This window comes from Copadichromis virginalis, linkage group LG6 (assembly GCF_057382275.1).
Source record: "Copadichromis virginalis isolate Kocher_CV1m ecotype Utaka linkage group LG6, C_Virginalis_male_GT1.1, whole genome shotgun sequence".
In the NCBI taxonomy this organism is placed as follows: domain Eukaryota; kingdom Metazoa; phylum Chordata; class Actinopteri; order Cichliformes; family Cichlidae; genus Copadichromis; species Copadichromis virginalis.
The window spans coordinates 18,600,448-18,627,673 of NC_140623.1; the positions used below are offsets into that span (position 1 = coordinate 18,600,448).

General features: G+C 41.7%; 1 protein-coding gene across 6 annotated transcripts in view; it reads left to right on the forward strand.

Annotated features, from left to right (window-relative positions):
* The window catches only part of gab1 (GRB2-associated binding protein 1), a 57,196-nt gene extending 32,930 nt beyond the window's left edge, over positions 1-24,266 (forward strand). For 2 of the 6 annotated variants that reach the window (XM_085459036.1, XM_085459037.1), the window contains exons 3-13: positions 5,498-5,626; positions 6,056-6,221; positions 10,977-11,178; positions 11,893-12,575; positions 13,850-13,944; positions 14,035-14,335; positions 16,514-16,597; positions 19,755-19,848; positions 20,384-20,510; positions 22,167-22,295; positions 22,391-24,266. In XM_085459036.1, the coding sequence (XP_085315162.1) occupies positions 5,498-5,626; positions 6,056-6,221; positions 10,977-11,178; positions 11,893-12,575; positions 13,850-13,944; positions 14,035-14,335; positions 16,514-16,597; positions 19,755-19,848; positions 20,384-20,510; positions 22,167-22,295; positions 22,391-22,549 (2,169 nt within the window). In that variant the 3' untranslated portion in view covers positions 22,550-24,266. Of the gene's footprint in view, positions 1-5,497; positions 5,627-6,055; positions 6,222-10,976; positions 11,179-11,356; positions 11,450-11,892; positions 12,576-13,849; positions 13,945-14,034; positions 14,336-16,513; positions 16,598-19,754; positions 19,849-20,383; positions 20,511-21,336; positions 21,413-22,166; positions 22,296-22,390 lie in introns of those variants that run through there. The other 4 variants (XM_085459042.1, XM_085459038.1, XM_085459039.1 and 1 more) reach the window with 4 other exon arrangements.
* Positions 24,267-27,226: the final 2,960 nt, after the last annotated feature.

Consider the following 27,226-nt stretch of genomic DNA (forward strand, 5'->3'; position numbering starts at 1 on the left):
TTCAGACTAGGACAGTGATTTAGAGAATGCTGGAATAGACATGCGTAGACCATGTAGTCATTAGGCACTGCAAGCAGTCTTAGATCAACTTGGATTTAGCCATGAATTGAACACAGCAGCAGCTACAATGGACTATACAAACCACAAAGCAGGACTAAAGACCCCATCATAGTCTTCATCAGCATCCACAGGAGGTGGGTAATAGTGGGCAGCAATCAATTGGCCTTGCACTCTTGTGTTGTTGTGCTTGTGTTGACCATTTTGTCTGTGTACTGTACATGCACTAACGACAAGGATGTGCAGAATTTTTATATATTTTGTTTTCTTTTTCATCTCATATTTTATTGGAGGTAACATAACCCATCCTTTCTCAATTACTTTGGGGCTTAAAAGACTTTTAATTTATCAAAAAAAGGCCCAGTTAAATCTCTGCATCACCAAAAGTTAAAAAACAAACAAAAACTGCACCATGCATTTGAAAGGATGAAAGGCAAGATGATTACTTGTAGCATTGTTCTATTCAATTTATATAAAGGTAAATCCAAAGGAAACTCACGGCTAGTGCCTGACTACACTGTCGCTCCCCATGCACTTTTAAAAAAGGAACACTTTTTAACACACTTAAATCTTAAATCGTTTCAGTCTGGTAGGAGGTAAATGAGAAATGTGATTACGGACCACTGCATGGTTTTTAACTTCTTTGTTGCAGTTCCTGCCAATATATTCCACAGTTCGTTGCACTGATTTGATTTCTACTTCTTTCATGTTGTCTTGTGTGCATAAACATGATTATGCATCCATGCCAGTGACATGAGGTGCGATTTAGGAGCTGTGTGAGGAGCTGGCCGTCAGGGATGCTAAGACCCTGGGTGGTGTTTTCATTTGTGTGTTATTAACTATGTAGGTGTTAATTTTTATTCATATGCCTAGGGCTGGCTGGGCAATGCAGATCTTTGGTTAAAAAAAAAAAACAGTGCGAGTGTGTGTATAATTGTGCATAAGAAAAACTGTGTGAAATCCCACAGATGGAGGAGAGATGCTCTAGCTACCACACAGCTTGTCCTCCTAGAACCACTTCAGTCTGTGACCATGCTAATGTGGCAGTGCAGAAACACTGTGCACGGATTCATGGCAACACTGACTACTGCTTTTAACTGTGGCTGGCCCATAACACAGTATTGCATGTAGGTTTAAAACTGGCTTTTGTGTTTGCATCTGTTGTTACACTGTAAATACATAGTTTGAAATTATTATATTTTAACAATCTGTCCCAGGACTGAATCATCAATATTTTAACTGATATAATAACTCATTATTACATTTTCAGTACTTTTATTCTCTGGACAGGTGCTTTAACATATGTATTATCATTTATTATAATGAATTACTTCAAGTGTGTTTTTCAAACAGAAGGCACATTTTTGTTAATCAACAACATCTCATGCTGTTGTGTATTCAGTTTGAGTCGTCATTGTGCAGGAATTGCAGATGTTGTCTGCTTGTGTGACATATTTGTCTCTTGTTATTATTATAATTTTTTTTTCATGACGTAAATGATCAGTCCTGTGTATATCTTCACCGGGAGGAGGCCCCAGGGCAGACCCAGGACACGCTGGAGAAATGATATCTCTCGGCTGGCCTGGGAACGCCCTGGTGTTCCCCTGGACAAGCTGGAGGAGGTGGCTGGGGAGAGGGAGGTCTGGGCTTCTCTGCTTGGGCTGCTGCCCCCACGACCCGGTCCTGAATACACGGAAGAAGATGGATGGATGGATGGATGGATGGATGGTGTATATTTTTAAAAAGAACTTTGCTCTGTGGCTGTGAAGCAGTTTTGTGGAGCAGGTTTCACTTGCCCGTGTCTTGAGTGTATACGACTTACTCAGTTGTCAACACTCTCTCCCTGGGCGGGCCTGGCCTCGCTGTAACCCAAGCTCTTGGTCCTTCTGTTCCCTGCAGGGTAACCTGACCCAGGATCGCTTTGTCATATGGAAGAGAGAGAGAGGTTCCTTCTCCACACCCACCATCTCGGTCAAACCAGCACGGGCACATGAGCCTTGTGTTTTTTGTTTGTGTTTTTTTTTTTCCCTTTCTTTTTTTTCACCACCCAAGCTTTTGTACTTTGATATTTGAAATGTGATATTTAAGTGGGCCTACCTCAAAGGATGTAGGTTTAATAGGTTTAAGCCTCAGTTCGGATTGTGTGGGTGTGTTTGTGATTATATAATGCAGGCCTTTTGAACTAGAGTGTGTGAAACATGGGCTGCATGCATGAGTGCACTATGCAAGTGTGTGATGTGAATGTTCTTTGTTAAACGTTTCAGTCTGATTCTTGTATATCTGTGTGCTTGTAATTGAAAATCCAAGAGCTCTGCAGGTCTGCTTGTTTGCTCATCCTGTTGGTGGAGGGAAAGGTCTGATGCTCTTCATGCCGTCTCAGTGTGGCGCTTGGCCCACTAACAAAGGACACCCTGTGGATGAAAAAACAAGGCCAGAGCATTGTTAATAGGGTCAAAATCTTATTCCAAAATAGCAACAACAAAGCTTTAGTTTGCATTCCTCACACTCTGCTGGTATGCTTCCTTATCTGTTTGATCTCAGTGGTGGTTGTTTGTCTACTAGATCTCGTGTGCCATTTTAAACTCACATGTCAAATATCGCTCAGAGGTTCTGTTGGGTTGGCCGTTTCCATTTGGTGTTGCAAGACATTTGATAAATCTTTGAAAAAAGAAAAGAAAATCCCTTTTTCCTCGGCCCCTGGCTTTAGCAGTAAAAGGAAGTGAAATATTTTTGGACAAATCCTCTGTCCTCTACAAAATCGCCTTTTCTGTCTTGGGCAATTCTCACTAATAATTTCACAGAGAGCTTATTTTGAGCTCTAAAACAAACATTCATTTCAGCTGCCATGACTCAACAAAAGCAAGAGAGCATGACTTCTTTGACTCAGCATTTATGTGTGTCTGTGTGTTTATTGAATGTTGAATGCAGTGACAAAGCAATCCTTCCTTTGGCTTTGTACACCCAAGTGGGCCCCTGACTCTTAGGCTACGTTCACACTGCAAGCAAAAGCGCATCAAATCTGACTTTTTTAAACTTTGCGACCCATATCCGATCATGGTGTGACAGTACGAACAGCACAAATTCGATATTTTCACATCTGACCTGGGTCACTTTTGTATGTGGTACTGAATCTGATACATATCTGATGTTTTAGAAAGCGACTGCTGTTTGAATGGTCATGTCGCATTAAATCCATCTTTTACGTCACTGAGACAAGACAGTTATCAGCGCCAGAGAAGCGCTCGAGAAGACATCGCGAAAGCTTCCTGGCGATCCAGTAAAACTGTTGGGAAGACAACGTTGGAGAAACGTGAACATTTTATTTGTACTGTATAATCTGCAGATTCTGACAGAAATCTGCAACTATCCTTTGAAGCACCGCTCCTCTCTAAAACAGCAATAAGGATAATTATTAGGCCATTTGTAAATAACAAAATAACTTTATACCTTAAAGCAAAATTGGGAAACGTTAAGTCAGAAACAAGTCTTTATATTAAGGGCCATCAGTCAAACCATACTGTCTGGTCTGGATCTAAGCTGAGCGCGTTGTGTGTGACGTCTTCTTTTGCGCATGCGGGCCGCTTTGAGGGTTCACACTAGAACGCGTTTGCTGTCACATTTTATTTGTAGTGTGAACATGTGAACAAGTTCAGAATCTGCAGTAAGAAGAAATATAAAGAAGTAAAACACAAAAGTTTAAAAAAATGGACGGCCCTGCTCCTGCAGCTCTCACCTGTTTGCACTGAAAGGATTCAGCCTCAGATGAGAGCCTTTAACCCGTGTTCTGATTATTATTATGGAACTTTTTTTGTCCAGTTACCCCAAATACTGTTGCTTATCCACCTGAACTTACTATTGGCTTTTCCCATAAGGTGCACTCATGCATCTAAACCTGTTGTCTTGTTGTCTTGACAAGGGATCCTCTGATACTGGTATCTGATACTGATCCAAACATAGTTTTAAAATAATAAGCTGAAATCCTAATTTGCTAATTCCTCATGTTTGATGTAAACTGCTTACTCACTTAAAAGTAAAATGTAAATAAATAAAATATTTTTATTTTACTTTTTTTTTTCTCTTCACAAACACAAGTTACGTGTGGAGCTGCCAAAGAGCCGGAGTGAAATATTATTTAACTGAGTTTAGGACAACATGCTAAGTTACTAAAATAAAAGCTTCGTAACAAACCAACATGTTGGGAGTGAAAGTGGGCGAGAGAGAAAGAAAGCATAGTCGTATTCTGATCTTTTCAGTCATGCCGCTTCACTTTGACGATACTTTGAAAATGTTTTTAATTAACTGCAAACATACAAATAAGAGCTGTCGGTGTACCAGGTGTGGAATACCTCCTAACTGCTGCTGCTATGCTTACCTTAGGTAATCTGATCCAGGCTTTTGGGGTCAGTTTCGGAGCAACACCCTGTATCCGTCCTAGTCTTAGTGATTCTGGTGTGAATGAGCACCCTTGGAGTTTGAATGCATGCTGTCATACTAAAGCACGGGTTAAACTTCCTGTGCCTGATAATGCTGTACTTTGCTCCACTTGGGTATGAATGGCACTGAGTTTTGTCATCGATGAGTGAACGTGAGGCTCCGAGTGGACAGGCGCACACACACAAACAGAGAAAGTCCAGGATGAATGACCCAATCAAAATGTTTGCTGCCACAAGTGTAACAACTCTTGCACGTATTCCAAATATTACAGTTATTATGGCTCGAAGAATAATGTTATAAAAGGCAACCTAGCAGTGAATCACAGTAACTGTCACTTTAACATAGTGATGAAGCTGGCAGTCTTACATATCCTATATCTGAAGAGCTAATCATGATTACAGATGAACTGTACGTGGAATTAGTGGCACAAAGGAATGTTTTCATCACAATTTATTACTGATGCATTAGATTATGGTAAATAGCCTCCCATGGTCCCATTCCATTGTTTCATTAATGTCCTTAATATATTCAAGGATTATATTGCTAGATTGCTTGCTCAACCCTTTATTTACAGTGCTGAGCTCTCGTCTGCTTATGTCTCCCCCCCTCCCTGTGTCTGAGTTTGAACTCTTTTGTCTGCTATGTGATGTCTTTTTCTCACAGACAATAAATTGGATTTGAAAGAGAGGACCCAATTGCCCGTTTCTTATTATAGATTTGGTTGTTCACTGCAGCCAGGGTGCTAGACCAAACTATGTGGCTTTTGTTCTGGTTATCCCAGACACATATTTCTGGTTGCGGGCCTCTTCCCTCTGGCTCACTGTTCTTTTAGCAAGGGCAGTGCAGCTGGTGGAGAATGCACACAAAGACACAAGCTATGATAGGACACAGTGGCTAAACTGAAAAAAGTACAGCATTTGGCCAGCCTGTGGTCATCTGGGAATGGAGAAGCCATTGTGAGAACACACATGTAACCTTTGGCCTCATTTCTGTGCTCACCCTGCAGGCATGGAAGAAGCGGTGGTTTGTTCTTCGCAGCGGCCGTCTGACAGGCGACCCAGACGTGTTGGAGTACTACAAGAATGACCATGCCAAGAAGCCCATTCGTGTGATTGACCTCAACTTATGTGAACAGGTATGCTCCCCTTTTACTTCTGCCCTGTAGTTTTATTGCACAAGTTATATAAATTATTACCATCTTGAATAGATCCAGGTTTGCATGATGTCACTTTGATGTATTTGGATGAATATTTGCATAATATCCAAGATGAATTTAATTGTCCTTAAAAATCTGTGTAAAATAATGAAAATGCCCTGTACGTGACTGCGGTGTACAAATGTTTTAGCATAATAGTTTAAGTGCTGGGTTCTAGCGCTCCAAATTTCATTTGTTGCTTAGAGAGCAGTTACCTTTTAGATTATTTTTGCAAATTCTCTTAATTAAGAATGATCACTTTAATACATTTTCCCTTTTTTTTCGTTTCTTTGGTTAGCTCTATTAGTGATCAGTCTTTCCTTGGCTGATGCCACATTAAGCTAAGCCGTGTCGGTTGCTCTCCCTCAGGTGGACGCCGGTCTGACCTTCAGCAAGAAAGATTTGGAGAACAGCTACATATTCGACATCAAAACCTTTGACCGCATCTTTTATCTGGTGGCTGACACCGAAGACGAGATGAATAAGTGGGTCCGCCACATCTGCGACATTTGTGGTTTTAACCCCACCGATGACGGTAATTACAATTAGCCACACATCACTCTGTTTGGGCACTATTGGCACTGATGTTTTGCTTCACTGTCGAGGTTACACAGTGATATTTATGTTTATATATACTTATATTCTGTGTCTTTCGAGTAGAAAGTTTACTTTGAACTGTTGATATTTGAAATAGGGTGATTTTGTTACATTTGTGGCACAGGCTGTGATTTATTTAAGAACATCAGTAGATCAGAAATAATTACCTGGTTATGTTTCACCATAATACACAAAATCTCGGTTTGCATGTTTGTGTGTTTCTTTTTCCACAAACTTCCCCTAGACCAGGGGTGTCAAACTCAAATACACAGTGGGCCAAAATTCAAAACTGGAACAAAGTCGCGGGCTAACGTTAATATTTATTGAAAAAAAAATCTTCCTCTAGATATAAGAATGAATCTTTTCTTATGGACTCAAACAAGTTTTGCTGAAAAACTGAATATGGAACAAGCAAAGCTTAATACTAAACAATATATATATTAGCTGTATAATACCAGTAGGCCAGCTCTAATAGTAATTTGGTATGGCTTCGCGGGCCAAATATAATTAGTCTGCGGGCCAAATCTGGCCCGCGGGCCAGAGTTTGACACCTATGCCCTAGACCATCAGGAATTGAGCCACCAAAAGTGGTGCACAGGCACATGTTAGGCTCTCTTATCTGCATCGGATATTTTCACATCATCATGTTGGTTTGCAGCCACCTAGCACCGGGCTAAAGCAACCCATTTTTAGCGTTAATGCACCTGCAACACCTTAGAAAAGCATCCTAATCTCATTATTACCACAGAATGCATAATGTAACTAGAAGTAGTAACTAGTAACTAGAAGCGTAGTAGCTGTGGACAGCAATGAATAATTTTTAGCATATGAACAACACCTGCCATCTCTCTCTCTTTTTTTTTCTTTTCTTTTTTTCCTTTTCCTTAAGTGAGATTCAGTATATCATGGCAACAGCATGAACAGGCAAAACGATCCTATAGCATGGCCATGTAAGTTTCTCCAGGTAAGAACCGCAGCTTTAAGCGATCCAAGGATTCCCCTGTTAGAAGATGACTACAGGAAATCACTATTTGTCCACGCTGGTGTCTCTCAACAAAGCGCTTGGACATGGTGAAGATGCCATGGAGCATCAGGGGATTCTTTTTAGCCATGACACCAGTTTATCACCACAGCTGAGCAATACAGGATAAAAGTAGAGGATAAATGATTTACATTTGATGGGTCTCTTTTGGATATCACTGTTGTACCTCACAGATGTCAGGATCTTTCTTTCTGAAGGAACTAAGGGAACCAGTTAAATGTGTCAAGAGGTCTCTATTCAGCATAGTTCTCAGCCAAGGTCTAATGATCCATGTGTTGAACTTTGTGCAGTATTGAGGCTCACGTTACTCTTTTTTTCCCCCCCAGTACTGGATAATAAAAGCATTGTACGCCTGTCACTCTCACTGGCCTTCTTTCGTTCGTTTCCTCTTATCTGGTTTTAATTTCCTCTCCCTTGAACACTCCTCTTTTCCTCTCTTGTCGCTCTGTCTTTGAGACTAATTGTCTAAATGTCTTCTATAGTTTCTTGACCTCATCAGCGAAGCAATGAGCATTTTTAGTGTGGTGAGAACTGGCACAGACGTTGCACATGTTCACTGTTTCACATGCTACACTAGGGCTGGGCTATATCATACCGTTCACGGTAATACCGTGTAATTTTGGGCAACGATAGGAAAATGAAATATCGCGATAGATTATGGGTAAAACACGCATGCGCAGTGCCTATGTTTACATACGCACATGGCGGCGACGCAGAATGATAAGAGCGAAAGCGGATCGTTGAATGAAACGGATGAACCAGAATTGGTTTGTAAAAATGCTGCAACTTCAGTGGTGTGGGACTGGTTTGGCTTTCGTCCGTCAGATACACAACAAAGCACTATTTTTGGTAGAGCATGCTAGCGGGCCGTCGTTATTACCGTGTTTTTTTGGAAAACACGGCACACTTAAAATCAATCCTTTGATTTTTCTGAAAATCGACAGTGCCCCTTATAATCCCGTGTGCCTTATGTATGAATTCCGGTTGTGTTTACTGACCTCGAAACGATTTTATGTACACGGCGCTCGAAAATCTGTCAAATGTTTTAGTACGACTTTGCTAAACTACGAACCCGCACCGCTTGATGGATTGTCAGAGCATTACGGCTACCGTAGGCAGGAGTCTCGCGGACTGATACGTACTGTGTTTCAACATAATATTACCGTATTGTGTGTATAACCTCTGAATCCGAGATATATCTGATGTTTTAGAAAGCGACTGCTGTTTGAATGGTTATGTCGCATTAAATCCATCTTTTACGTCACTGACACAAGACAGACGCCAATTATCAACAAAGTTTTGTGGATGTTATGCTGAGGATATGTCGGCCAATTTCCACTAGAAATGCCTTTTGGTTAAACTGTCAGCAAGGAATTTGCACTGTTACATTTTTATATAACTTTAATGCGCATAAAAAAACAGCTGCTTGTTTAAGTGAAAATACATTGATGGGGTTTTTTGCACTAATAAAGTTGTGGAGATGTAAAGTATTTTGTCTAGTGTCAATTATATCGTCAGTTATATCGGTATCGCAAATTTTCAAATGTATATCCATCCATTCGCTTCCGCTTCTCCTTTTCAGGGTCGCGGGGGGCGCTGGAGCCTATCTCAACTTTGATAGGGCGAGAGGCGGGGTACACCCTGGACAGGTCGCCAGTCTTTTGCAGGGCCAACACACGGGGACAGACAACCATTTGCGCTCACATTCACTCGCACATTCACACCTAATGGCAATTTGGATTTTCCAGTTAACCTATCCCCACAATGTATATCGTGATAAATATTTTTGGTCATATCACCCTGCTCTATGCTACACAACTCTGATTCTTGTTGGAGACGAAGGTGCTTTTCAAACCTGGCAACTGAGTCACTGATACTCCTCCAAGGTCCTTCTCTCCAAAGTGTGACTATGCCTCCAGCTCTGTTAAATAGCTAGTGTTGCAGGGTAACCATGATAACAACACTGATGGCACCTTTTCTGTAGATGTCAGAGCTGGCTTTGAAAACCCCGATGTACGAACTCATAGTAAGACGGTTAAAGGAGAACCTGGGTGTAAAAACGGATATCTTTTGCAGATACCCTTCACTGCTCAGTACAAAAGAATGTCCCTGGCTCTCTGTTTTGTGCTTTCTTGCACTTCTCTGCATGTGAGACAGAACTCTCACTCCTCTGTCGCGTGTGGGTGTGGCCACAGTAGAGTGCTTCATAGCTGGGCAGGGAACATTAGTAGGGCTAGGGGAATGAAGGCTCTCAGAGCGAGTGTAGGAGGTATAGATTAGTACACGCAGAGGGGATTTTCCCTTTTCCTGTATGAATCAGCACTTAAAGCTTCAACAAACAAATGTAAAAAAAAAAAGACAAGGACATAGCGGAGGAGATGAGAGGAGCAAATGATGCACGTAAAAGAGAGAAACTGACTTTTAAAAGAAGAGAACTCGGGGACCTTGCATGAGATAAAACCACATCAGTTATAGAAGAGTGTGGGAGGAGAGCTGTGAAAAAGGAGAAAAAAGTAGAGAAATGTGGAACGAAAACACATATACGCATCAGCTATCTTGGCTCTGAGTGCAGTAGAACAATCAGCTTGAGCAGCAGGTTTGTTTAGTAGCTCATCATGTGGGAAAGCAGAGAGACCTTTAAAAATGATGTCTGAGGAGTAGCTTGTTGGAAGGCAAAAAACAGAAAGTAGTCTGTCGACACAAAGCTTTTATTCGGGTGACATGTTATACATGAAATGATGTAGGCTAACGCAGAGTCGTGATATCGGTGACATCCATCTGCTTTAATTTGACATGAGTTGTTTGTGCCAGTGTTCCTGGCCTCATGCTGGGCAGCGTGCTGCATTTGGATTTATTTCCTGTGGGATTTCTCCCCAAGAAGGAAGTGAGGTAATTGTAGTAGCTTGTTGGGTCAGTCAGTAGCAGTGTTTTAGCTGCAGGCTAACGACCTTAATTTGAGGTTTGGTTTGATATACACAGTAGAGGGACGCACATCTGTTCGTCAGAATGTGCGTATATACATCAGCTGCTCAAGTTCACACATACAGGCGCAAAGTTGACGTAGTGTCAGCGTGAATGGAAACAATTGAGCGTTACATTGGAATTGGGTTGCTAGGAAACAGCTTGGGTCCAAGTTTACTTTGCTAGAGTTGACATTGGCACATACAGTTTACTTTTTACTTTGTGCTTAATACCATCTCTGGCCTCTCTTTCATTTTCAGTGGGTTTCACAGGGCCACAGTAGGTGCAGCTCCTTGCTCTTCATCAGTGACTGCCAATGCATGTGGAGTCAAAGTTGAATAAACAGCTGGAAATGTAGCAGAAATGCTAATGTGCTCTGCTGGTGTTGCACTTAAAACTGTGAAGCAGGCATTTACTGACATCTGCTGAGCCACATGTGACAGGTCTTATTGGCATTATTTGTGGCTATTTTTTTAGTTGTGTGATCAGTGTAAGAAATTAATCTTAGTCATTCATTAAATTTTCCCTTTGCTGCTTAGACATTAATTCACTGGCAGTGGCCTGAAACCTCTGTGGTCAGTTATGGAGACAGCTTTACTGTATTTCATTCTTTAGTTCTGTGTACTACTCACTAAATAACATTAAGCTTTGACAGGAGTTATCCTCAGCTTTCATTTCTTTGTCCTCCAGATGCAGCAAAAGCTGCTCACCAGTCCGCCATGGGACTGGTGGTGGAAAACGCTCCACACCCAGGTCCAGGAGTGTTTACCAATGTGCCGGCCCCTTACCAGCCAGTCAGTGTGCGACACCTGGACTCACAGTCCAGTTCAGAGGAGCCCCAGGATTACCTGTGGCTTGCTAACTGTGAGAGCAAAAAGCCTGAACCCAGCAGGTGAGATCGTGTCCGAATATGCTTCTTTTATAGGTTCAAGTCTCCATATTCTCTATGTTGGAGTGTCGCATGGTGAGCTAAGCATTTTTCAGTGTGGTTTCCAAGCCATTTATTCTTTTTGTATACTTTCAACTGTACTGCCACTCCTGTCCTTGTCTCTGCCGTATGCTGTGTGTAGCTCAGTGGAGCATCACTCTCTCTTGGAGAGGGACCAGGAGTATTTGCTCCTGGAGGAGTGTGAGAGCAAGACTGTTCCTCCACAGGCTAGCCTGTGAGTGGCCAGCCAATCCAGCTGGAACTGCCTGCTTGTGTGGAGTGTTGCACACGCATAAAATACAGATCTCCAAACACTTGTGAATGTTGTAAATGTAAATGACGGTTATTAAATCTAGGTTGCATTTGTTTAGCAAAAGGCCTTCCTTCTAAACAGAAAAAGACGTGGGTGTTTTGCCTAACAGTGTAATAATTGTGTTATTTCCTGCATGGTTACAAACAGTTACCAAGAACCTCAGTCTTCCACTTTATCCACAAAAGCGTGCTGACATGGCAAGAGTTGGAAAAGTTTAATGATAAAAGCTGTCTGGATATGACTTAGTTACTAACATAGCCTTTGTATACTAGTGTTTTTGGCTTGGTGTGACTGTGTGATCTGCAAATCAACGTATTTTACTTTTTGTATTAATTATCTGGTGTTTATGTGTATTGTGTTATCAGAGCTCATGCTGAGTGCTCCAAGTCTACCTCTTCAGAGACAGACCTGAATGACAACCTTCCATCTCACCGCACGCCTACATCCTCCACTTCCTCGGCTAAACACACCTCACACAATGGCTTCTTCCCACCGCACCAGACTCCTGTGTCCGCCCCTTCCATCTATGACTCGCCTCCATCACGCGGTGCCTCCCTCTCAACTGACAGTGGCTTTTATCATCTTCCTCGCAGCTACTCCCAGGACACTGTGCTGCTCCCCAAGTCAGCCTCCTCCCCTCCGGCTCATCCAGACGGCGCGGATGCCTCTGACCTTTATGTCTTCAACACGCCGACACGGAAGCCCTCAGTAGAGACACAGATGCGCAACATTTCTATCAGTTACGACATCCCGCCCACACCCGGTGCAAACAGCACCTACCAAGTGCCCCGCACAGTATCGAACACAGGGGTAGGAGGCTCAGAAAGCGGGGGAGATGTAGTGCCCCCTCCCAGACCACCCAAGCCTTCCCTCAGTTCCAGCTCAGGACTCCCGCCGCCTCCTGCTGAGCGCTCACCTACAGACACCTATAGTGTGCCTCGATCAGCCTCAGAGACAGATGGAAACTACTGTGTGCCCACAAGCGCTGGGAGTAAGGCTTTACGCAGCAACACTATTGGCACTGTGGACTGTTCACGCCTCCGCAAAGGTTTGTATTGTAGAGGTTTATTTGTTTGTGGTGCCCTTTTCACTTTATTTTAATTTCAAAACCTATTCTCACCTTTACCTTTTCGACAATACGGCACATATATGTGGTAGGCAGGATATTCTATTATTTAATCTTATGAAGATTTGTTGCACCAAAATCTAACAAAAGCAGATAAAAATGTTCTGAGTTTCCTTTTTAATAACAGTTCTTTAATCCATGGCCAACATCCTTTTTACAGAGCCTTAAAATAGTCTGGCAAGAGAAGAGAAACTCATAGTGTCGATTCTTCTTGCTTCTCCCTCTTGTGGTGACAATCGGAATTGCAAAATAGGTCTTGCTTCATTTCTGTGAAGGTTCTCAGTCATCGAGGTCGTCGTAGTCAAAGTCCTTTGACTACGTCTTGCTTTATTGTTTTAGATGAGCAGTGGTTATTCCCCCAATAAATTTGGGGCATTTGTGAATTTTTTCCCTTTTATGCTTTGTGTCTTGGTGACAGAGCAGATTATTGTGCCTAGGGCAGGGCTGCACTGTTATGGAAAAAAACACATTTTTTTAAATTCGAGCAAATATTATAATTTTTTATAATTTATTTACTTAAGAAACCTCATAAAAGAGTTTTTTTTTTTTACACAGGATGTCCTTATTTAGAAAGAACTCCATGGAAAAACAAATAACTGAGTAACAAAAACAAGGTGAACGTGCTGTTCACCTACCACACCACGCCGGTCTCAGGAGCACCGGTCTTTGCTGGCCTGCAGCCTCTGCTGTGAGATGGCTTCGACACAGATTGAGCGAGTTGCAGCAAACTCGAGCAACTTGGGAGACTTGCATGGTAGCCACAGGGGGAGTGATGGAGAGCCAAAACAGTCTCATGTCTCCTTGTAATGTTCACCCCTCCTTTTTACTCTTCCCCGGAAGAGACTCTCATTTGTCTTCAAAGCTTTTTCTCGCGCTGTTGTGGTTCTTGTGGTCATAAGTGGAATGCATTAGCAACTGCATGAGTACCTGATGACAATAAAATAAAAAATACAGTAATTACATGCTGCAAAGTAGAGTGCTTACATGGTGCCTTTGAGCTTTGTCTCACAGACTAAATCTGCAAAGTCATGAAAACACTTAACACACAATAGAGGACAACTGTTATGTGGGAATTGTCCTGTAGCATAAATGGGCCTGAAAGAAGGCTAATAATGTACAGTGCACATCATTTGCTGCTCTCTGTGTAGAAGGGCTGTTTATAAACTGCATTGTAATCATGGTTTTGCTTTTTGTAGACTTTGGATCCCAGGACTGCTATGACATTCCTAGATCATTCCCTTCTGACAAAAGCTGCTCGTTTGACTTCAATGAAAGCTTCAACACCTATTTTGTGAGTATTTCAAGTGTAACTGCTGGATAATCGTTCTGTGGCTTTAGGGAGAAATGTGTATGTTAATCGGTTTTCCCTTGTCACCCTCAGAAAAGCAAAGGAATGATGCCAGTGGGTAGCCATTCTACAGAAGAGGTCGACCAAAACTACGTGCCTATGAGTGCCAACTCACCGTCACATCATCACTCGGGCAGTTTGCCAGAGCCAATGCACGAAACCAACTACGTCCCCATGACCCCAGGTACTATGGAGTTCTCATCCCTGGGAAAACAGGTTCCTCCACCTGCCCACATGGGATTTCGCTCAAGCCCGAAGACCCCTCCCCGCAGGCCGTTGCTTAGTGAGTGCCAGCCCCCACCTGTGGACCGAAATCTCAAACCCGATCGCAAAGGTGAGCAGACAGTAGGTGTGCTTGCATGCATAGCTGTGACTTCATAAGTGATGTGTGTGAGTGTGTGCGTGTGTGTGTGGAGTTCTTGCTTCAGGGGTGTGTGTGAGTTTGTTGCTGCTGTGAGCTTAGTTTAGTATGCTCAGCGTTCACTAATGCACCAACTGTACGTGCTTTGTCTCACACTCTGCTGCTATTCCCACAGTGGATGGCTCATGGTCATAAAGCCATCTGCACAAAATTTCATTCTCAGAGCGGTGTCATTTTTCATCCTGCTTTAGTTGTTGTCATAATTAATGTGGAAAAATGTTTCTCTCATTTTGTCTTCTTTGGTCTGTCTGGTGTATTAAATACCACCGTCTCCCTTTGCGCCCGTCCTTGACCAGCTTATTTCACCTCTTGATGAATTAGTTTATTTCCCTACATTTGATTACATCCAACACAGTTAGTTCCTTGCCAAAACCGCGTTTGCCTCCAGCTCCCGTGAGGCTCTGTTAGCCATTTCGGAGGGGTCTGCTGTCTGTGCCACGGAGTCATTGAGGCCTTAATTGGTCACCTCCATCCCGTTTGTTCCCAGCATCTGAATGGAGCCTTTTGATTGGGGACCTCATAGACTGAAAGAGAGTTGAAGAATGATGGGAAATAATCACAGAGGCACATCAAAAGCCGGTACTGTTACTGTCACTGTCGAAAACGGAGCAGTTTTCTGGAGTTTTACATTTCCAGATTGGGAATTCTCCCTTTCACGTGGCCCTTGAGTCAGTCAGCTCCAAGTTTGGCTTTGGTCATTGCTGAACTGCTGTGTCTAAATAAAAAAATCATATCAAGTAGCTGCTTTTCAAGCAACCGCTTTGAAGTGATTATTATTTCTCTCACACACACACACACACACACACACACACACACACACACACACACACACACACACACACACACACACACACAGACGCGCACACACACACAGTCCTAATCCTCACTGCTAATAAAACTTGGTTTTACACTTTTGAATATCTTTGGCAGCAGACGAATAAAAATGCTAATTGTAAATGTTTGTAGTCTAGTTTGAGTTTTGTATTATTGCTTAAGCCCAAATCTTTTTGCTTTTTTTTTTGTTTTTTTTAAAGTATTGTTTTATCTCATTCACTTTTTATTTTTTTTAGCTAATATTAAAATTCTCATTAAAATATATTTATCCGGTGTTCAATCCCATTGCTCCTGGCATAAATTTACTCTACTTGGATTGCAGGTTTTAGATATTTGGATCTGTGCACAGCTGCTTCTTGTGTTAGAAAATGCCACATAGACATGAATAAGAATATAAACTCGTATTTTTTAACTGATATCCTTAAATGGTATTATATTAATGTTAGTGATGTTGCTTTTTAGGAGCATCATTATGTGCTGATTGTCTTTTGGACCTTAGCTTTTTAAAGTAGAGACCATTGGTGTATTCATTGTTATGCATGGGTAGGATGTCGCATCACCTTTAAACATCTCTGTGATGTTTTTCATTTCTATATTTAAAATGAGCCATCCACTTCTTCCATTTTCTAGACTAATCTGAATCTCTGCAACCTCTGTTCATCTTCCGTGCACTTTTCTCTCCGCTTTGGATGTCTGAGCCGTATGTTGCAAACACTTTGACTAGTGTATTCAAAGCAAACGGCATCTTATTTCCACTATACGTGGATCCATTAAAATTAATTATCTTTGTCTGCAATCGCAGCGCATTTCTGACAGCACTGCAGAAAAATGTTGTGATCAGTGTGCAAAGGAGCAGTGCGTGTCGTCCTCAAGTTGCTCTGTTCTGCAGATTGGTCCGAGCTCTCGTCAACATGACATGATTTCTCAGTGTTCTCTCAGCGCTTATACACAGCTCGTCGTGCATGCACAGCTGTGATGTCAGTCTTTGTGTGGGAAGTCGTGGTGCATGGAGTGAGGTGCATGTTGGGCAGTATGGGTCTTCTGTTGTCATGACAATCATCCTCTTGAAGTGTGCTGTGCAAAAAAAAAAAAAAAAAAAAAAGGTAAATTGGTGTACGTGAGGTTGCAGTTTTGCTCTTCTTCATCAAAGTCTCGTCTCTTTCGCTTTGCATGGCAGAGCAGTTGTTACAGTAGGGCTGAACTGTTATGATCACCAAAAAGATGTTGTAATCAGCAAAGTCTTCTTTCACCAATCAGGTCACAGTCCTAAAATAATAAGAGCGGGTTTAGAGCGAACTGACTCTCAAACCGTAGGTGAATTCCCAAGTCGACGACGCAAGGGTAGGTACACCACACTGAACTGCTGTGCATCTGAATACTTTTCATTCTGTGACCTTTTCACACTCTACTTCATCTTGATTCTCTGCATGCTGTAAGTAAATGTACTGTGGGGATTTTTACAATTTTTGTTCTTCAGGGGTGTGTGTGTGTGTGTGTGTGTGTGTGTGTGTTCTAAAAATATGAAGTGTATGGAGTGTCGGAGGTGTTGCATTAATCCAGTCTAATCATTTTAAATCCCAGCAGGGGATGGATGAGTGTGTACCTCACGCATGGTGGATTACACTTGTTACATCTTCGAAGCTCATTAAGAGTCATAACACGCCTTTCAAAATAAACCATTTCTACCATCTTAACCTAAATATTTCCTCACTTTCAATGTGATGTTTTTTTCTTCCGTGGAGCCAAATGACTCACTAACGTTTCTCTGCTCAAACATTTGTGTCTGTGTTTTTGTTTGCAGTTCAACACATTTTACTTTCATAGCACATTGGGATGTAACAGCCAGAACACACTTATTGTCAGAGAAGCATTCACACAGGGCTTTGGAAAAGAGTAGACTTCTCTTCAGGAGGAAATTGAACAACGATATTATCTAATAAAAGCGATATCGCTAGCTTCCGTACATACAGATGATGTTTGGGGAAAATCCCAAAGCTCTTGACCATCTGCAGTGAAGGGATCATGCAACTCTTTTGTACTGTGCAGGGCATTATGCACAGGTTTAGTGCACGTGTAACTTTGACTCTTCTTGCACAGTTTCTGTCCTGAAGTGTTGTCTTATAGGAGGACAGCATCTTACCGTTAGGGCATGAGGGGACTGATACAATCACCAAGTAATTCTGAGTCCATTTTAATGTCTATGGGAGGCTCAGGCTGGCTTCAGACAGCACTCCCTGTAAACACCGTCAAGACACCAAATGAGAAAAAAAAAAAATGAAGTTCATCTCATCAGAAGACTTCCAGAAACTCTGAGAACCAGTGCTATAGTGCAAGGTTGCCCACTACTATAATAAGACACTTTATATAGTTTTTTCCTCACGTTTCTCACCCACTGCCTGCTTAAAGCATTTAGTCCAGTCCCTTTATAAGAAGCTTTGGGAAATCATCCATCCCTGGCTAACATCTAAACAGAGTTGCACATTGGGCACTTATCACAATACAAGCAGCACATGGCTCATCGTTCTCAGGTTTACATCTGAAATATTCCAACACCGTTTCATAAAAGCAAAAAATAAGTTCTGGTTTGGTTAAGGATAGTTTTGAGTGCAATCACATGAAGAAATATGAATGAGATGTTAAATAACACTAACTTATATTTGTGTTATTGAGCATTTTACAATCAAACTTTTAATTTTTAACATTTTTAATTCTAATGTTGGTTTGATTAGATTTGAATATGGTTTTGTCATTTAAAAGTGCATTTTAATACACACACAGATCTCCAAAATATAAACATTTATGCTGCTCTTGACCTCTGTCAGTCTTTATGTACAGGGTGGGCCATTTATATGGATACACCGTAATAACATGGGAATGGTTGGTGATATTAAAGTCCTGTTTGTGGCACATTAGTATATGTGAGGGGGCAAACTCCTCAAGATGGGTGGTGACCATGGTGGCCAATTAGAAGTCGGCCATCTTGGATACAACTTTTGTTTTTTCAATAGGAAGAGGGCCATGTGACACATCAAACTTATTGGTAATGCCACAAGAAAAACAATGGTGTGCTTGGTTTCAACGTAACGTTATTCTTTAATGAGTTATTTACAAGTTTCTGACCACTTATAAAATGTGTTCAATGTGCTGTCCATTGTGTTGGATTGTCAATGCAACGCTCTTCTCCCACTCTTCACACACTGATAGCAACACAGCAGGAGAAATGCCAGCACAGGCATCCAGTATCTGTAGTTTCAGGTGCTGCACATCTCGTATCTTCACACCATAGACAATTGCCTTCAGATGACCCCAAAGATAAAAGTCTAAGGGGGTCAGATCGGGAGACCTTGGGGGCCATTCAACTGGCCCACGACGACCAATCCACTTTCCAGGAAACTGTTCATCTAGGAATACTCGGCCCTGGCACCCATAATGTGGTGGTGCACATTCTTGCTGGAAAAACTCAGGGAACGTGCCAGCTTCAGTGCACAAAGAGGGAAACACATCATCATGTAGCAATTTCAAATATCCAGTGGCCTTGATGTTTCCATTGATGAAGAATGGACCCACTATCGTTGTACCCCATATACCACACCAAACCATCACTTTTGTTGTCCAACAGTCTTGGAGGGATCCATCCAATGTGGGTTAGTGTCAGACCAATAGTGGTGGTTTTGTTTGTTAACTTCAGCATTCACATAAAAGTTTGCCTCATCACTGAACAAAATCTTCTGCATGAACTGAGGGTCCTGTTCCAATTTTTGTTTTGCCAATTCTGCAAATTCTGTGCGCCGATCTGGGTCATCCTCGTTGAGATGCTGCAGTAGCTGGAGTTTGTAAGGGTGCCATTTGTGAGTAGCTAATATCTGCCGAAGGGATGATCGGCTAGTGCCACTCTTCAGTGACATGCGGTGAGTGCTACGCTGTGGGCTCTTGCTGAATGAAGCTAGGACAGCCACTGATGTTTCTTCATTAGTGACAGTTTTCTTGCGTCCACATTTTGGCAAATCCAACACTGAACCAGTTTGCTAACTGTAGCATGGGAGATGGGTGGTCTCGTAGATGTCTTGCATTGAAATCTGCTGCATTGACCCGGTTACTGCGTTCACCAGATAACACAATTTCGATCCGCTCCTCACATGTTAACCTCTTCAACATGTCAATGGCTGCGAACAAAGAGAAACTTGTAAATAACTCATGAAAGAATAAAGTTACGTTGAAACCAAGCACACCATTGTTTTTCTTGTGACATTACCAATAAGTTTGATGTGTCACATGGCCCTCTTCCTATTGAAAAAACAAAAGTTGTATCCAAGATGGCCGACTTCTAAATGGCCACCATGGTCACCACCCATCTTGAGGAGTTTGCCCCCTCACACAGGACTTTAATATCACCAACCATTCCCATTTTATTACGGTGTATCCATATAAATGGCCCACCCTGTACAGTTTAAGGATGCTTTTCGAGCAGTGGCTGACTGCTGTGTGTTCCTTCCTGCAGTAAAACCTGCTCCACTAGAGATCAAACCAGTGCCAGAATGGGATGAGCCAAGCACACCTGTACGCTCACCAGTGACACGGTCGTTCGCTCGAGAGTAAGTACCTAAGACGTTCCTCAGCTTTTCTATAGTTCAGTGTTTGGCTAACAAATAAGGGCATGTTCACACAGCTCTTTGCAGCAAGATCATTGTCCCAGAAGACACACCGTCCCTCGCTCCCTGTTAAGAACCTTAAACATACTGCATGTGTATAGCAGCTAATGTTAAGTCTGGATTGTCCTGTGTTTTTTTTACTCTCTGCCACAACATGCAGTGAAAGTATATTTTTCTTTTGGTGTGAACGTGCCCTTTTGTAATAGATCCAGTTAACTAAAGATGTAGGCACTAATACTTCATGCTTTACTGTAGTCACTCTGTGACCAAAGTAGTACTGCTCATAAAACAGGATTCTGTATTATACTGAAGGAAGTCTGTTGGCTTATCTGAGACGAGGTAATTTGTGTGCTTTCGTGCTGTAGGGACTCTTCTGGCTGCAGTGGGTTTGGGCTGTTATGTCTATATTATATTTTGTGCTCACCAGAGACTGCAATTTCTGGGAAGTCAGTGTGTAAACATTGTGAATGCTGCTTAGTCCTTCTAGGTTTCCAATGCCAACGAGACCCCCGTCAGTGCATAGCACGGCCTCCAGCACTGACTCCGAGGACTCTACTGAACCGAATTACGTAGCCATGAACCCTAATATGTCCACAGATGAAGCAGTATGTAACACACAACTATACTCTGATACAGAGATTACTTTTCTCCTTTCTTTTTCTATTCACAGATAATCAAAGCTGATAATCTGATAAATGTCTTCTTTTTTTTGTGGTGTCTGCAATCAGTTTCATCTCGTTTAAATTAAATCTGCAAACACACAAACACAGCAGAAGCTTTAGTTTAAGGCAGACAGTTTGGAGGATCATACACCATGCAACTTGCAATTTTGAGCTGTAATTGCTTACTGAAACTATTAAGAAATCCCATTTCCAGTGCTCTTCTCCCTAAGCCACACATTAGTGCGGACAAATTACTGGCTGCTGCAGATGGACTCCTCGCCACTTCAACCCGTTTCTTTGCAGTTCTGCTTTTGCCCTGCTGCTCTGCTTTCTTTATGCTCCTTCTTTCTCTTCATTTACTTTTCAGGTGTTGTCTTAAATCGGAATATTGGCTATTAAGAAATGAAGTTAACGTGTCTCATTTAAAATTGACTGCTCTTTCTGAAGAATGATACTATTATATGAGCTGACTTTTCTACCTATGGGGATACTTTCTCTTACACTTTGGGTAATCGATTCACAGTTTTCCTTTTTTTTCTCCTTTCTTTTTTTTGCTGTTAATTTTTTTTTTTACTTTCTTCCAACGTTTGCTTTGCTATCGTCTGCTGACCTCCTGAACTTTTATCAGTCTTTTTTAATTCCTTGCTTTCTTCCTAGTTTCTCATTTCTCTACCATCGTCATCCTTATTCCTGCATTTTGTTCTTAACCACCTGCTGTTTTCTCCTCCTTTTTTCTTTCATCCTTTGCAACTTTCTTCTTACTGTGTAGAGAGGAGTCCTTCTACTGCACAGTCCCCATCACCCCTGTAAAGAGGGAGGTGGAGGAACTTGACACCATAGAGGAGGTGAGCAGGGTTGCCAGGTTAGACGTGCATAGCCCGCCCTGTCATTTTTGGGTGCTATTGTGAGATGAGAAAGTACGAAGACTTTGCTGTGCAAAAACCACCTACAAGCTGTGGCTTGAATATAAAGGTTGCAGTGAATTTTCAGACGTTATCTACCATCACTTTCCTTACAGTTAGAATTTCTTAGTTTTGTGTCACCATCCTAATTCGAATTAATCTCTCCATCGTACCTGTATTTCATAATTAACACTAATTACAGGCCCAAGTTGTTGTCACTATGCCTAAAGTAGAAATTTTCTTTGTTTTAAAGGTTTGAAACTATTATTAGTAATGGGACAAATTACGTGAAAAGATGGTCACTGATTGAATATGTTCATTCCTCTACAATTGCAGTCTTTTCAAAAAATACATATATTTTGGGGGCTTTTTTGCCTCTATTTTGACAGCCTTGCAGGAAAGAGTAAATGGTAAATTGAGGGAGAGTGAGTGGCCGCAAGGCATATGAGCACTTGCTCACCCAGTGGGGTAAACTGGTGCCCAACAGTTGCACTTTTTATGACGAGTTTTTGTAACCCTACGTGCACAAAAACCCTCTAAAGATAGATTAGGGCTCCCAGACCTGAACCCATTTGCATGAATATTTTAGACATTGTGACAACACATTGGTGCATTTGAGTATGAGCTGTGTTTCTCTGTGACTCTGCTATCAATTAAAAAATAAAATAAAAATAAATCCCTTTTCTGACTTACGCAGATCACGAAGCTCGCTCCGCCCATGAATGCTGACGGTGGGAGTAGCCCTGTGGTAAAACCAAAGGGAGACAAGCAGGTAGAATACCTGGACTTGGATCTCGATTCCGGCAAGTCTACCCCACCTAGGAAGGTAGGAATTTACCAGCGCCCATACTCCAAACCACACGCTCTAAATTAGAGGAAATTTATGGCCAAACTTTTAAGACTGACCTCATCTCTCCTCAGATGAAAAGCAACGGAACTGGCATCACAGCATCAGACGAGCGTGTCGACTATGTAGTTGTGGACCAGCAACGAACACAGGCCCTTAAGAGCACCCGGGAGGCCTGGAGCGATGGCCGCCAATTGACAGAGACAGACACCCCTTCCAAAGGACCCAAGTGACCCTGTTGTCCCAACAACACAACCCCACCACCCAACCCACTCTAAACTACCAAAACGCCACAGCTTCCACACTAATGCTGGTTCTGGTTTTCGCTTTGGAACGATCCAGCTGTCTCGTTCCAACCTAACAAGATCCCTAGTGTGTAAGAGCCAGTGGAGCGTCATAGCCACTCAACGTTGTTTAGTTTACACTGCTGTCGGGCTTAAAGGAGCGCTGTGTGTACAGCTGTAGAAAGGGGCGTGGTCCAGGAATAAGCTGTATGCAGTTTGAGAGCATGAGGAAAGACTGGACTTGTTTGCAGGATTTGACCTGAGCAGACTCACCAACTTTGAACATTCACTGCCTTCTTTCTGGATTAGTTATGTCGTCGTTCACCTTTCAGCGGCCTGTGGGCTGATCCAGAGTTAACATTTCCTAAAAATTGTAATGCTGTTTGATGTCGTTTTGAAGTGCAAGTGAGAACACTTTATAACATGATCACAGCTCTGTCAGCGCAACACTAAACGTTAGCATAGCACGTTAACGGTGTTGTGTTTTTGTTTTACGTTTTTGTTTTCCTGCTGTTTGAGCAGGGTGAAGTTACTATGGACACTGTTAGCAGCTCAGGAAACTGACCCCGAACTGTGTCTAAGGCGAACTTCAAACTGGAAAGCCAGTACGACAAAATTTCAGAGAAGCATTACTTTAGATTTTTCTTCCACTTGCGTAGGCACCTGTACTAAAATTCAAGCTTCGGATTCACTTGAGGTTTTTAATCCACTGAACATGATTCGATTTCCATTTATTCAGTAAGTGGAGATGCTTCGATCTGTTGTAATGGAAGTGCAAAGACTGTACAATAGTGTTATGTATATAAACAGGAAAAGTGTCCTTTATTTGTATGGAATATCCAGCATGTTTGACTCTAAGGTATATGGATTCTGCAGGGTAGAATCCCGTACCTGACTCGATGGTATCAGCACTTGTGATAAATGAATGAATTACTGTGAGTTTTTAAAAGAACGTGACAGGTTTTCTCTAAGTTATGCAAAGGTATCAAAGCGAGAGAGAGAGAGAAAGAGAGAGAGAAAAATCAGGTACTCTTTATGAATGCATATTAATGCAACTTTCCATTTCTAATTTATTTCTCGAGTTATTGTATCAGGTCTTGTCCATTTTTCTCTTTTTTTTTTTTTAGCTCAGTATTGATTGATATGGAGGAACATTTGCTAAAGTCTGCTAAAATGCTTCGTTTGACAAGCGGTCAATTAGCTTCACAGGTTCATTTCTCCTTTCTCTTCCTCATTTCTCTCTCCACTTAGGTTTAATTTATTTTAAATTGAACTGGCATACAGTTTTGGGAAATTGACTGCCTCGTGCAGTCAACTTGATGCATATTTTAGAGACGGAAAGTCTTTGCCTACATACATCCCTGCTTTACTTGACTTGACTGTCGGCTCTCCCGCAGAAATCCCAAGCATGTGCTACCACGTGATTTAAAAAACAAAAACAAAAAAACAACTCATAGCTGTACATATTTTGCCATCAATTAGATTTAACATGTATCGTTTGAAAGATGTGCCTACTAAGTCATCTTCCTCCTACTTCACTCTTTCCTTTATTGCAGTCTCTTCGTGAAATGGACTGCAAAGCTGATAATGCTTTATCTTTTTTAATGAATCTCAAGAGAAATGTACATTTTAAAAGTGGACTAAATAAAATCCAGCCTCAAACCCATCTACAAGTTTCTTTTTATGTTCTTTGCACTTCTTTCTGTAATTTTTCCAGTCGTAGAATAATTAAAGAAATCATTTCTTTTACACTTAACCTGGGACCTACATATATTCTCCAGCTATGCCCTCCAAGTATGTTTAATCATTGGGATTTCTGATAAGGAAATAACATCAAGGCAGTCCTCGGTCATCTGAAACGGACACATCTCAAAACTGTCAAAACATTTTCTATCCAGTTGTGACAGTTGAAGACTTTTGAACTACTTTAAAACATAAGTAAAGCTAATCGTACATGGCAGCTGTAAAACATTTGGACTAATAAAAATTACATTCAGAGCAGAGCACTACAACTTCCTTAATTCTTTGTGGCATAAATCCAACAAAGTGCTAGAATCACTCCTCAGTGATTTTTGTGACATCATCACACAGTTCCTGCACGTCCATGATGTCAATCTCCCGTTCCACCACGAGGTGCTCTACTGGATTGACATCTGATGACTGTGGAGGCCGTTTGAGTACAGAGAGCTCGCTGTCGTCTTCAAGAACCAGTTGTGACGCTTCTTGTGACCAACAAGGCGTTTCCGAGAACTGCAGCTCACTGGGTATTGTCTCCTTTTCAGACCATTCTCTTTAAACCAAAAACATGGTTGTGTGGGGAAAATCTGTCTGACACCAACATCTGTGGCATCCTTAAATGACCTAAACTATATATAGATATAATAATTGTATGACAGAGTCAAGTTTCATATCACTTGTGCATCTTTGATTTGTGGACTGCTAAAACATTTAAACCACAACTGAGAGATTCTGTTTATTCATGGCAAACCTTGGTTTAAAACTCATAAAGATGTTTAACTAAGACAGGGAACCGGCATCCTAATTGTAATCCAGGTTTTATAATCTGCTTTAAAGGATAATTAAGTCCATTTGCACTCTCGTTCTTACTATTCTCACTTTTCACTGCAGTGTTTTTAAGCCACAGAGCTTTGACAGTATTATAAGATATAGCCTCAAATCAAGTTCTTACACAAGCTCCTACAAAGGGAGCGGTACGTAATTCTTAGCAAGAGTCACTGCTCAACCAAAATCTAAGGAATACCCCTGTTTTTATTTTATCTGTGCTGACCACTAGATGGAGCTGTTGTTTGAAAGACTACATGGCGGCTCTTCTTTGCCTTCATGCCTTTCCCTCAGTCCACACCCCTCCAGTGCAGTCTCTTCCCCTGATCTCCTGTTTGAGGCTCTGCAGTGCTGTGGCAGCCAAAATTACATAAACAGCTGCTTCACCGTGAGCTTCACAGGCTGTGCTGCTGCTCCCCTGTGCTCCTACAGAGGCCCCCAACAGACCCCATGTAATAACAATGATCATTTTAAATATACACTACAGTGTATATACAGAGCAAATTCAATGTTGTTTACCCAAAATGTTCTGCCTACTGAGGTGCATCTTTAGCAGGATTTCAAAAACATAAAAATAAACCTTTTTACCTTGTCATTTATTGTAGTAACCAAGATTTGAAGCACTACATTTCCACTAAACTGTGTGCAGCAGCTACAATCCTTAAAATGAATAAAAAGAGGGGTGATTAGGCTTTGAAATGTAGGCTCTCATAAAAGGTCCAGAGACAATCACAGATTCCTGTTGATTTCAGGTATTGTTCCCTCCTTTTTCTTTTATTTGTGGAATAAATGTGGGTAGCAACAGCGCCTTGAATTAAGGCAGCTTACTAAATCAACAAGAGCGATGTGATCATAAATTACAAAAAAAAAAAAGCAAACAGCTCGTTTGCATCAGAGCAGGTGTGCGTGAGCGTCCATGCATTTGGAGTTTAAAGTGTTATCCGTGCGAGATCAGCCCCATGTTAACTTTGATACTGATGTATGTACCTGTTTTCTCCCTCTACGTAATAAGACATGTACCAGCTCTGACAACTACTTCTGTTGGCTAATTGTTTAGATTTATAGATTCAGTGCAGGGCTCCAGTTTATTAAAATCCAGCATATGGGCTGATTGGCATCACGGTCACGCCTAATCCCATAAATCTGTAGTAGACATTGTGAAATAGAATTCATCGTATAGAAATCTGTCCTTCATGATCCGTTTTAATCACTGTGCAAATAACCCAATTAAAGCAAATGTCACTGTCACGTTGGCATATATTATAAATGTTTGTAAGACATGCAGCAGATTGTCTAATGTTGCCATCAGGTAGCGTCACACACGGTGGAATTTTTTTCTTCCCATCCTGAATTTCCACGTCACGCTGTCAGATGCGGTTCGTGGGATGACGGGTTAGCGTATAACATTTGACAGGTTTCTGGCTCATTTTCTCTTTAATGATTGCTACTTTTTCAGTGCTCGTGTGAGTGGTTGGCTCGCATGCTTGATGAGTGAGAACTAGATTACCGATAATGTCATCATCTAGGCTCAAGTTTATTATTTTCACCTCATGCTCGGTCGCAGGGACCTGGGAAAAACCCCCACACCCTCCGAGATTCCCCACAAGCACACAAATTACCTATTTAAAAGCTGTAATTTGTTGCTTTGTCACTTCTTCTCCTTCTGAACCAACCATTGCACACGTGCAGGTAATAAGGCTGCTCTCCCGGTCTGTGGTAATGAATGAAATCCCAGGCAGCAAAGTGGCATGTCTAAACCCAAAAACCATATCAGCATTCCCCTCCCCCCCAAAACAACAACTTAGATCTCGTTAAACAAACACAGGAGTGATTGAATCTGAGAGCGCATCGAGGATTTTTATCCTTTATCCAGCTAAAAGCTTCAAGCTGTTTCTCTGTGAGAAAAGCATCTTAATCACTTTGTGTGGGTGATAGTGACGGAATGTTTAACATTAAAATACAACTTGAGCCCGAGCGTTTGTTTGCACGTACGCCTCTACCTACCTACACCGCTGTGGCTTTGTGATAGTGCAGCCTGGGGAGCCTCTATGCAGCATCTTTGGC